Source organism: Phragmites australis, chromosome 1 (assembly GCF_958298935.1).
Source record: "Phragmites australis chromosome 1, lpPhrAust1.1, whole genome shotgun sequence".
Taxonomy (NCBI): Eukaryota; Viridiplantae; Streptophyta; class Magnoliopsida; order Poales; family Poaceae; genus Phragmites; species Phragmites australis.
This window is the reverse complement of record NC_084921.1, coordinates 48,141,729-48,153,443: the sequence shown is the minus strand read 5'-3', so window position 1 is coordinate 48,153,443 and position 11,715 is coordinate 48,141,729. Positions and strand designations below refer to the sequence as shown.

The 11,715-nt window shown below is 40.9% G+C and overlaps 1 protein-coding gene across 2 annotated transcripts; it reads left to right on the top strand.

The window, feature by feature from the left end:
• Positions 1-229: 229 nt before the first annotated feature.
• On the top strand, positions 230-11,319 carry LOC133923979 (uncharacterized). Of its 2 annotated transcripts, XM_062369327.1 has the most exons (18): positions 231-461; positions 926-995; positions 1,086-1,568; positions 1,652-1,837; positions 1,954-2,067; positions 3,814-3,872; positions 3,995-4,061; positions 4,151-4,202; positions 4,305-4,397; positions 5,239-5,322; positions 5,442-5,854; positions 7,189-7,250; positions 8,431-8,500; positions 8,687-8,767; positions 8,851-8,952; positions 9,475-9,614; positions 9,894-10,011; positions 10,744-11,319. In XM_062369327.1, exons 1-18 carry the CDS (start codon positions 418-420, stop codon positions 11,002-11,004), a joined length of 2,499 nt encoding a protein of 832 aa, XP_062225311.1. In that variant the 5' UTR covers positions 231-417; the 3' UTR covers positions 11,005-11,319. The 2 variants fall into 2 exon arrangements, with proteins under 2 accessions (XP_062225303.1, XP_062225311.1); XM_062369319.1 differs by having other exon boundaries at positions 230-461; positions 4,151-4,397.
• Positions 11,320-11,715: the final 396 nt, after the last annotated feature.

Below are 11,715 nucleotides of genomic sequence, written 5' to 3'. Positions count from 1 at the left end.
AATAGAGTTACATGCGAAAAACATTAGCAATTTTATCATTTTCTTCTTCTTCCTGTATCAATAGGACACCAATTAATAACATCGGGTGCTTAAACGAATGGCCCGATCCGAGTGTAGATGCCGTATGAAGAGCATGTAGGCTCGAAATTTAGTCTTCAACATTAAGACAAAAGTGCTGGACTGGCATGCAGGAAATTTTCTATACAATAATAGCGTCGCCACGAGCTCCTGAGCTAAAATCACACTCCACTTCAGTCCTCGCTCCCACCACGTACCGTACGCTTCGCGGCGCGTCGCTTTTGCACGCCTACGCCTCGCCACCGACGTCGCCGCCGGAGACGCCGCCTCGGCCGCGGAGGCGCTAGAGGAGCAGGAGCGTGGGGTGGCGTTGGGTGGCCGGCGCAGACGCCGTGGGAGATGAAGGCCAAGGCCCTCCCCTTCATCGCCTTCGAGCACAAGCGGTTCGTTCCCGCCCCGCACCGCCCGCGCGCGCGCATCTCGGCGTCGTGCTGGTTTATGCTGTTTCGGGAAGTTTCCCCCAAAGTTTTCGGCGTTCCTGCTCGAGACTTCCGCTTGTGTGTTTTGAAGATGTTTTGGGATTAACTTTGGTGCGCGGGGATCTCGATCCGGGGCGAGATATTGGGGGCCAAATTTGGGCAATGCAGCGCCTAGATCTCCGCATTTCCGATGTGATAACTTAATTTTGTTTTTCTAAATGCTCGAATTGTATTTTTTATGATGCTTGCCTATGAAAGGATCCGAGTGATGTGAAACTGTCGATTTTTTTTATATCAGTATAGACGATTTTGTTAAACCAAATTTAGTGGGCGTTATGAATTTGATCATAATCGAATCACTGATTCGGTTATAGCGGCATTAGCTACTACTAGTACATTTCTGACTGAAGCATTGGGTGATGGTACAGGGACGCCTATGGCTTCGCCGTGCGGGCACAACACCTGCAGCGGTACAGAGAGTATGCAAACATCTACAAGGTGGAAGAGCCGCCCCCTGGTGATGCCTACATTTTGCACCATGTTGTTTGATCTTGCTGAGTTCCTTATGTCGTGTTGCTGGGTCTGCAGGAGGAGGAAGAGGAGAGGTCAGAGAGATGGAATAATTTTCTGGATAGGCAGGCCGAGGACGCCGAATCATCTGGAGAGGATGTTAAGGTTGTACCTTCCAATGAGAATGAAGGAGGTGCTAGCAAGAATGCCAAGGATAGCAGGTTGAAACTCTCAGATGAGAAGACGCCGAAGCAGCCAAGACCACATAAGATCCAAATATGGTCTGAAATCAGGCCCTCTTTGGGCCAAATTGAGGAGATGATGAGTTCGCGTGTCAAGAAGAAGCAATCTCCTGCTGAAGAGAGCAAGCCATCAGAGGATTCTGATGATGAGTTCTATGATGTAGAGAAGGTTGATCCTAGCCAAGAAGTGCCTGCAGCTGACAGTGCCAATGCTGATTCAGGTACAAATAGAGGTGCGGATCAAGAAGGATATTATCCTTGGAAGGAGGAATTGAAGTGCTTAGTCCGTGATGGGCTGCCAATGGCTCTGAGAGGAGAGGTACATCTCGATTTTTCATAATATATGCTTTATAGAGGTTTTGTTCTATTAAAACAATGACCCCTTCTGCTTTGCGGTGACAGCTATGGCAAGCTTTTATTGGTATTGGAGCTCGTCGAGTGAAAGGGTATTATGAGAATCTCCTTGCGGCAGATGGTGAAAGAGAAGATAGAAAATGTTCTGATTCTTCAACAACGGAATGTGGTGATGGAAAAACAAAAGCATCTCAAACATTTTCTTCTGAAAAGTGGAAAGGGCAAATAGAGAAGGTATATAGATTGTTACAGTTGTTTCTGCTGGATTATATCTCTTCATTTGTTGATAAATTTTGTATATTTGGAAATTCGGTGCTAAGAGGTCATCTGTTACTTTGGGGCCTTTTTAGGATTTACCTAGAACATTTCCAGGACATCCTGCTCTAGATGAGGATGGAAGAAATGCTTTAAGACGCTTGCTCACAGCTTATGCTAGACATAATCCAACAGTTGGTTACTGCCAGGTACATCTCTATCCTTACGGTGATTCATATTGCTTTCCATGTCAATGAATGTCATTATCATGTTGGTAAGCCCTTCTAGTTTTCAGATGCAATCTTGGTTGAATAATGTTATTTGTGGCAGTTGACTGTATGCCATTGAGATTGTCCCAGTTTTATCATTTGCCATCGACAAAGTTCGATTGCACTCCATACCACTGAAATGCCAGATTCTTCATTTGATACCATCGCCGTTGCATGACATCCATTTTTGCTCTGTTTGGTCATACGAAAAGTCCATTGTACCCCTGTTTTTTTAGTTACAAAGCCTGATTTTTTGGTACTGTAGCATGAAAAATAGCTTGCAGCTAAGCTACAGAAAATGATAACCAACTTGTACTGTAGCACGATTGGGTATTATTTTCGCGGCACCGAGTTGTATTTCCCCAACCTATTAATGTCAATGCCAGACCTATTTTATTTTCGAAGTCGAGCACAACAGAAAATGATAATCAGTGTGTAGGATAAGTCACAAAAAAAATTATTGCATACGTGGCACCGTGACATTATTTTCAGTTTGTATTCGCGCTACAGTACCATGACATTTTGTTTTCAGGCTACAGTCGCGACAGTACAATTTCAGCACCGTAGATGCTACAGCAACGTGACATTATAGTTTTCCGCTACAGTGACGCAAAAAAAATACATTTCCACGGTCCAATATTATTTTTGAAATTTTGTCAAACTGCATATTATTTTTTAAATATCCGTATAAAATAATATTATAAAAAAATTCCTTCTGGTTTGGTCCAAGGGTGATATGGTTATTTTTAGAATGTCTGACATAGTAAATCACCGTAACATCACGGCAATGGTATAGAGTAGAAGTTTCGAATTGCCAGTGGTACATAGTGAAAACGAACTTTGTCAATGGAAAATCGTGAATTGAGGTGTTTACCGATGGCATACAATCAATTTATTCATGTTATTTTGAATTATGGAAATGTGGCCTGACACCAAGACATATCCTTTGAAGTTTCCGATCAAAGTGAAGTTGACCATAGATCATAGTCCCAATCACATAATAGTCTTGTATGTGAATTTTCCCCATTAACTTATTTATTTGCTTTTGCTATTTTCTGGCTCTGACATAGTTACTTTTAAGTAGCCCACTTGACTGAATAGAGATGTTCGGTGATTGGATAGCACATGTTCCGTTCATTAGGTGCGGTCCAATGGTGTACAATTAAGGTACCCAAAGGAAGGTACTGAAGTTGTGGGTAGGTACTAGTTACCAACTTAAGAATATCTCTGAATGTTAGGCAAGTAATGTGCTCTGCCCATAAACATAAAATAAGAGGAAAGACATAAAACATAGCTATCTGTTTAGTTACAAATCCTATAGATGTGTGATTGGAAGGATTGATAGCAAAAGTCAGGTGGGGCGAAGGACAAATGGTGGCATCAACTACATAAACTTTTGGCAGGGTCTTGGTCATCAACCATGGCACAATGCGATCCATAGTCGTGACCCGCTTTTATGGCACAATCCATCACATGGAATCAAGCAAAATAATTGATTCATGGGAGAGCAGATCAATGCAATATCTAATTGTTCCTTGATTCCTTCTGCAATCTATTTAACAGCGGTATCTAGCAATGGAAATAGCCACGGGGTAGCTAAATGCTCAAATATATGGTTGCGGAACATTTGCACTTGCATGTTCACAGACTCTACTTGTCGCTAAGATTAATCATAAACCAATGCAGGCAATGAATTTCTTTGCTGGTTTGTTACTGCTGCTGATGCCAGAGGAGAATGCATTTTGGTAGGTTCTGCAGTACATCTTTATGGAATACCTGCATTTTTAAGTTATTCTGCTGTAGTGTTGATTGCATAATTGTACAGCTGAACGAAATCTTTTTTTTTAATGCTTCATGGGGTCCACAGGGCATTGACAGGCATTATGGATGACTATTTTGATGGTTACTTCTCTGAAGAAATGATTGAGTCTCAGGTATTCTGAAGTAGCATTTTTTGTTTTGTTTTAATGTTTGCATGCATGTTGTTTATCATTACATGTGCTGCATTTTGGATTCTCTGTAGGTGGATCAGCTTGTTTTAGAGGAGTTAGTCCGAGAGAGGTTCCCAAAATTAGGTGTGCAACTTATTTTTTCGACGTTTCATTATATGTACCACATCACTGTCAGATATATTAACCGCACAAATTTGACAAGAACATGCATGCTTTTTTTTACAGTAAATCACCTTGATTACCTTGGTGTACAAGTTGCATGGGTTACTGGGCCATGGTTCTTATCTATTTTCATGAACATGCTTCCCTGGGAAAGCGGTAAGCCTTGTTTTGTATTATTTGAAATGATACTTCCTCTGCTATGCTATATAAACCAGTTCTCTTGAGAACTGGTGTTTCAAAATAGAGGTCCGTTAAGAAACAATGAGTGTAGATATTGCAATATTTTCACTTTCTACCTTGAGTACTTGTAGTATTCCATTTGATATATGTCTGTAAGGTCTAATGTCATAAACTATTTCCTAAATTTGGCTTCTCCTTTGTCTGTGTGCCAGTAAGCTTAGACTAATACTGTGAAACAGAGTACTTCCTCAACTCATAGCTAGCTAATTTAATGTTTTAGGGTGCTGAAGACCATCTTTAGGCCGAAGTTGTTTCACCCATGCTTAACTTGTATTGTAAGCTCCTGGGGCTTTTAAGTTACATGGTACCATAATTACCATGGTTTGATTAAATGCCACCTAATGTGTCACTGACATGTAGATCCATGGCTCACTTGTTATGCAGTGGATTGCATTTCTTTTCTAAATCACACACTTTCAAGCAGCACCAACTTACATTTCATAATATCTTGGACCAGAAAATATCTATTTCAATTTACAACCTTGAAATGATAGATAGGAACTTAACAATACCACCCCACCCCCCCCCCCCCTTTTATTTCTTACTGTGGTGATTGTAGGTTACCTGAGAACAAATGAGCCAAGGATTCCTTATCATGATAAGTTATATTTGATTACCGACTAGTTTTGGTTCTATCAAAGTCAGAGGCATGGCACTGAAATACAATCAGCAGAGCTTTAAACTACTAATATTACGAGTTAACTATTATATTCTCTAAAAACATTCTTTTCGTTTTATTGCTATTTAAACATTTCAGTTCTTCGCGTGTGGGATGTGCTTCTTTTTGAGGGAAACCGTGTGATGCTCTTCCGGACAGCCCTTGCACTGATGGAGTTGTATGGTACTGGGGTCCCTCTTGCTTTATGTCCCAAAAAGAAAAGAAAAAAAGAAAGAGAGGCCCAACAAGTTTTTCTAAAATCAAGTGTCTGGATGGAGACTTACCACCACTGTTGATTGCAGGTCCTGCACTTGTGACCACAAAAGATGCCGGGGACGCAATAACTCTTTTGCAGTCTTTAGCTGCTTCCACTTTTGACAGCAGCCAGCTTGTTTTAACAGCATGCATGGGATATCAAGCTGTAGGCGAAGCAAGGCTGCAAGAGCTGAGAAATAAACACCGTCCATCTGTTATATCTTCAATGGAACAGAGAGCAAAAGGTCTTCGTGTCTGGAGGGATACCAATGGTCTTGCATCGAAGCTGTATAATTTCAAGCGTGGCCCTGAATCATTGGTGTCTTTATCAGAAGAGCAGTCAAATGACTTGACAAACGGCGCTACAAACCAAGAAACCAATTCTGGTAATATGGATGATATGTATCGTGGCCTGACTGTCAACACTGAGATTGACTCTTTGCCTGATCCTAAAGACCAGGTATCCTTCTGAATATACTAAGTTACTAGCGGCTTCTTTGACCTCCAAATTGTAAAATTATGGTTTCATTAAACTTAATGGACAAACTAAAGTACATAAAGAAATATACTAACCTGTGCATAAATATTTCCAGCAGCGAGGTTTTCTGGTGTTCAGTCTATTTATGCGAAGTTCATACAGTGTTGTGCACACTTAGCTTATTTATGAAATATACGACTTGATTATTCCTGAAATAAAATTGATATTTTACATATTCACCAAGTAAGGGCTACCGTAGGGACTCTTATAATCTATTACCCTCATATTTCTCACTATGAGGATTTATACAAATGGTACCGCAAGCATCTAGCATCACAGGTGTTGTGATCGTAATCGCAACACAGTGAACAATGCAATAACTGTTGATATAATAATTGTTCCTCCTTTTTTACATAGGGTAAGTGGGGGTATTTATAGGCATACCTTAACTACTTTCGCCCATTGTTACTACACATTTGTCCCTTACCCACAAGAATATTCCTACTAACAGTAGGGAATATTCTAGGTATCATCAAGGGCATTACGGTCTTTGTCTACATGCATTGCCCTAAGTAACAGACTCTTGACATGTGTCTTGGGGGGGGGAGGGGGGGTCCCTATGGGACCCTTAGCTTCGGGACTGCTTGCGATCTCGCCTTGAGCTAGCCTTCGCTCTGTTAGCGAAGGGCCTCGCGCTACCTCCCTTCGGTCTTAGGACCTGTGCTAGATCCTTCGTCCTTCGGGCTTCGTCACAACCCTTCGGCCCTGGGGCTTCGCTATATTCTTTACCCTTCGGGCTTTGTCGCACCCCTTCGGCCTCGAGGCTTCGCCACGCTCTTCACCCTTCGAAGTTCGTCACACACCTTTGGTTGCTTGGGCTTTGCCTTCGAGGTCCGTTTCTTGGGTTGCTACACCTTATTGGGCCTAACTCCTGCAAAACACTAAGGGAACTATCCCTACCTGGACGTCAGCCTCTTTGTTATGGTTTTTGGGATTTGACCATTGTGGCCGAAGTCAACGAATGGGGGCCCACGTAGTACCATTCCCCCAACAACAGGTAAGTGACAGAACTCCTGGCCTAGCATGGCTAGCACGTCCCTGGGAATTGGTGTTACATGCTTTGTATCTTGCTGGCCTGTTGTAGCAAACTATCAATTTTTGCAACCTGGATACTTTACACCATTGTACACAAATCTGTATCAGTCTTGGGTTCCTCTACGTGTTTTCTCCTTGGATTCTGTACTTTTGTTTTGATACTTAAAGTAGTAACTTTACCTGATTAATGAAAAGATTTATGTTGGGTTGTATTATCCCAGGTTGTCTGGCTGAAGGGTGAATTATGCCAACTGCTAGAGGAGAGAAGATCAGCTGTACTTAGGTCTGTTTCAAATATCCAAGATTATTTTTTTGAACTCAAATATTCAAGATTGTGACCCTTATGTCGCTTGAGTCATTTCCTATCCTCATACTATGCACTATGCTTGAGTCATTTCCTATCCACATACTATGCACAGATATACACATGTACCAATGTAGGTAACCGATTTTGGAACTTAGGTCGATTAGGTAATGGTCCCCGTCATGTTTACCACTGGCCGGTCGCACACATTGTTGTGTTGCTGGTCAACCTTGGTGTTTTTCATCCTCATGTCCAAGCCCTGTCAGAGCCTGTCTAGATCTAGTGAAAACAATCGTTTCAGCCTATATACGTGCCAAAAGTCAGTAAATTTCAATGCATTTTCAGTCAAAAAATTGTTAATCTTACATGTTAATCATGGATAGTGTTCTTGAAAAAAAACATTAGTCATGGATGTAATCAAAGTTACCAAAATTAGATTAGGATAACTGTAGTTGTACGGGTTCTGACTTTTGAAGTGGTAAGTAGTCATCTTCAACTTTCTTCCAGGGATGCCTTTCACCAAGGGATGGTGATAATAGAGTATACAAGCAACTTTTAGATGTAATTGATGGCAAATCCAGAAGGTTTCGTGACAGTCTACATGAGAAACTAGTCAATTACTCTTAGCATTGTGATAAAATATCTGCCCACAATCCCTGTTCTCCAGTTGCCAAACTGACTGGGCTACATCATCTGATTTACCAAATGATCATGGTCCATTTGATTGGTTTACAGGCCACAGATAGTCTTGTCCATGGTTTCAGGACCCAAAAATAGTAGGTGTTCTTGTGCATTCTCATTTTTTTAAAGATGCAGAGCAAATATCAATGCTGCACTAGCTGTATGAGTACATTATTATCTACTGGTGATTCATGAACAAGGTTGCTTGTATTTGCACGGAAAAGATGGATATATTTATCGTCAGGATGCATTTATGATTTTATTTGATTTTCAGTAGTGGAAAAGTTTTCCTTTCTATTTAATGGTACATACAGGGGCATAGTGACATCTTCCTATAGTGGCATTGTCCTATTTAGTGTGTGCTACATTTCTCAGGAGTCAATCTCCTTGTTGAGTAGTCATGAGGACTAAAAAAATGAGTAGTTTCTTCTCGACTTGTTGAATTACTCTTCTGATTGCTTTTTACATCCGTATCCAGGGCTGATGAACTAGAGACGGCACTGATGGAAATGGTTAAGCAAGATAACAGGCGTGAATTAAGTGCAAAGGTGAACATAAAAATATTATTGTTTACAGTGTTTATCTTTCTTATAATGTCACAGATCATCTGTTTGACTGGTTGTTGCTTTATTGTTGAAGTCTTATTGCTGTTGATCTTGCGTGTTGAACCCGCAGTTTGCAAAATTTCTTGTTTCCTTGTAATATGATTGTTCATATATTTGCTGTTTCATCAGGTCGAGCAGTTGGAACAAGAGTTATCCGAGCTAAGGCAAGCTCTATCAGACAAGCAGGAACAGGAGCAAGTAATGCTCCAGGTGCTGTTCTTGCCCATATGTTATTCTAACTTTGTTACTGCTATGGCATATCCACTTACCCACCAGCTAGGTCTGCATTGTAGGTCCTGATGCGGGTAGAGCATGAACAGAAAGTCACAGAGGATGCCCGCATCTTCGCTGAGCAAGATGCTGCTGCGCAGAAATATGCTGCACACGTGCTCCAGGTTTATTCGGTTTGATTTATCCATGCTGTTTTTTTTTTGTGCTATTGTACTTCTTGATCTGAATGTCATGTTCGCATGTGAAACAACTGTTCTTTGTTGATAGTATATGGAAGACAGCATTGAGTTTTTAAGTGCCTTTGCAATAAATGGTTCCTACTTCCTTGTGGATGAGGTGATAGTATGCAACTATGCGAGGCTGGTTTCAGTGATAGAATAAAGCTTCCTTCATCTAAGAAAATGTGCAACTATGCATTGCAATATACAATGACTTGTATCTGGGTTGCTTAAAAAAATATTATTTATGATCCTATATGGCTATATTGAGTGCTTGGAGCTGGAGAAGACGGTTCATTTATATTTATATTGTTTGAATTGTGTGAAGCTTACATTTTGAAATGCTGAGACTCTAGCTTTATTGTTATTATTTGGTCATGAATATTTGTCATCACATGCAATGAAGCAAGTACCTTTTGCTTGTTCAGTTTTATGATTCCCTGCTTGTACATTTAACTCTGTGTACAGGAAAAGTACAAGGAAGCTATGGCTTCACTGGCGCAAATGGAGAACAGAGCAGTTATGGCAGAAACAATGTTGGAGGCAACACTTCAGTATCAATCTAGCCAGCAGAAATCACAGCTGCCATCCCCTTCTCCATCTCCAAGGTGCCATGGCTGCAGTCTTGTTTAATGATATATGCACCAGATTGCTACTCACATTGGCAAGGCAACAACACGAAACTACCAATTAATTAAACACGATCATTTGCTTTGTTCCTTGGCACTAGTAATATGCTACTTGCTCCAGTCAAGAAAAAATGCTACTACATGTGACTTGACCGCTAAATCTTCCCCTGCAAAGAGTTCTGTGAAATATTCCACTTATTTGTTGTCATAGTTCTCCAGTACTAACTTGATACTATTTCTGAACTTTTTTTCTTCTAGGACACCAACACGAGATACATCACCTGGCCAAGCGAACCAAGATTCGTCACAGGAGTTCCAACCTAGAAGAATAAGTTTGCTTGCCCCATTTTCTCTCGGCTGGCGCGACAAGAACAAGGTACTTTCTTTTGGCAGGTGGATTGGGATTGACTGAACATTATATAAGTTCTTTTTTCTATGCAGTAATACACTTGAATTAACTTCTTTGTCCAAACTCCAAAGTGGGGATCATCGGATTCCCGTTCCTCCGATGGAGCATTTTCATTTTGGGAATTTTGTCTTGCGCGTGTTAGTAGTGAAAAGGGTTTAGTTTAAGAATGCTATAGGCAGCTCTTGTCTTAACCTTGCTGCGAGGAGCTAATAGTGTGATATAGTACTAATATTTTCTGCACACCTACTCTCAGACTTGCATCCAGCTGATCACAAAAGGAGCCAAACATTTCACTATCTTGTTCTCTAGAATTTCTGAGCAAAAAGTGTGGTCCCTCAAAGGTCCCATGAGTGATGAGTCCTTTTGCCGTTAACAATGGCCGTTCAAAAGATTGAGCTTGTCATATGTTGTCTTGCTGCTTACTGAAGTTCTTCCAAAATGATTTCACATGCTATTAGTTCCAGGTGAACATTTCGGGGTCTGGTTTCTGTCAAGTACTGGAAATGAGCTTTCTCTGTACTCTTACTTATCTTCTAGATAAATTTCACAATTTCTTGTAGTACTCTTATATGTTTTGATTTGTCATATATGAGCTATAGGTATTTTTGCCTCTTCTTGGACTCTTTGGTTTGTGTTGTATGATAATTGGTATGCTATGCCTTTTTTTTTTGCTATATGTCCTGACTGGGTTCTTTACAGGGCAAGCAGAACGGCATGGATGAGTCGACAAATGGCAAACTAAATAATAACACTGATCAAAGTGTTGAAACACCCAAGAAGGATGATGAAAAGCAGGGAGACCCTCCAAAGGAGGGTGAACAGAGAGGAGAAACACCCAAAAGAGATAGTGAGCCCAGATTAGAGACACCCAAGATGGATGGCGATCTGCCAAGTGTCCAGAGGACCACAAATAATATGAATGGGCAGGAAGATCAGTTGGAAGAAATAAAATTGGATTGATATAGACAAGCTCATTGTTCGGCCGGTCTTCACCAGTGTGGTTAAGTCACAACACATAGGCCATTTTTTAAATTATGTATTGTTTGTATTTATTTCCCCCCTTTGCCCTTCCCCGTTTTCCTTCTTAATTTTTGCTTTTGTTTTGTGATCACATCTTTCTTGAAGTATAGATTCAATATTTTGAACCATAACTTGAGGGGAGAGTGAATAAGTTTTGCCTTTTCAAGATGGGCTGTAAGTTACCGATAGAAACATGGAAATATGTACCAAGTGGAAGAACACAATGCAATTTATGGAAGAGACTGCTCTATACTGCTGGCCTAGTGACTTTCTGGTTGCTTTTTACCATCTTGTCGCCTACTGCATATTTGGATGCCAATTGCCAGGTGATCTTTATGGGTGGTGGTCTCTCGTCTCTCCATCTCGTTCCATACGGTGACAGGCAGTTGCGTGGTTCAGTGTATCTTGTTGGCATTCCCGCGCGATGATGTACCAATGTCTATGTAAAGCACAACATGATCATGACATGAAAGCTACGGCTGCTGTATGATCCAACCAGTTGTTTTACTCTACTGTGCTTCATTTGAAATCCAGAGGGACACTCAAAATATCTTTCCTTCAAAGATCCACACTTCTTTTGGGAGGAAAAAAGATCAACAACGACAGGACAACATCTTGAGCATGTGCCTTTCGTGCGTTCAGACGGATTGG

What these genes read in the sequence shown, in the direction of transcription:
- LOC133923979 (XM_062369319.1), top strand. Translation starts at nt 418, where the DNA reads ATGAAGGCCAAGGCCCTCCCCTTCATCGCCTTCGAGCACAAGCG. An exon ending in CAACAGTTGGTTACTGCCAG is followed by an intron (nt 2,068 to 3,813) that starts GTACATCTCTAT and finishes AAACCAATGCAG; the next exon opens with GCAATGAATTTCTTTGCTGG. An exon ending in TGCACTGATGGAGTTGTATG is followed by an intron (nt 5,323 to 5,441) that starts GTACTGGGGTCC and finishes TGTTGATTGCAG; the next exon opens with GTCCTGCACTTGTGACCACA.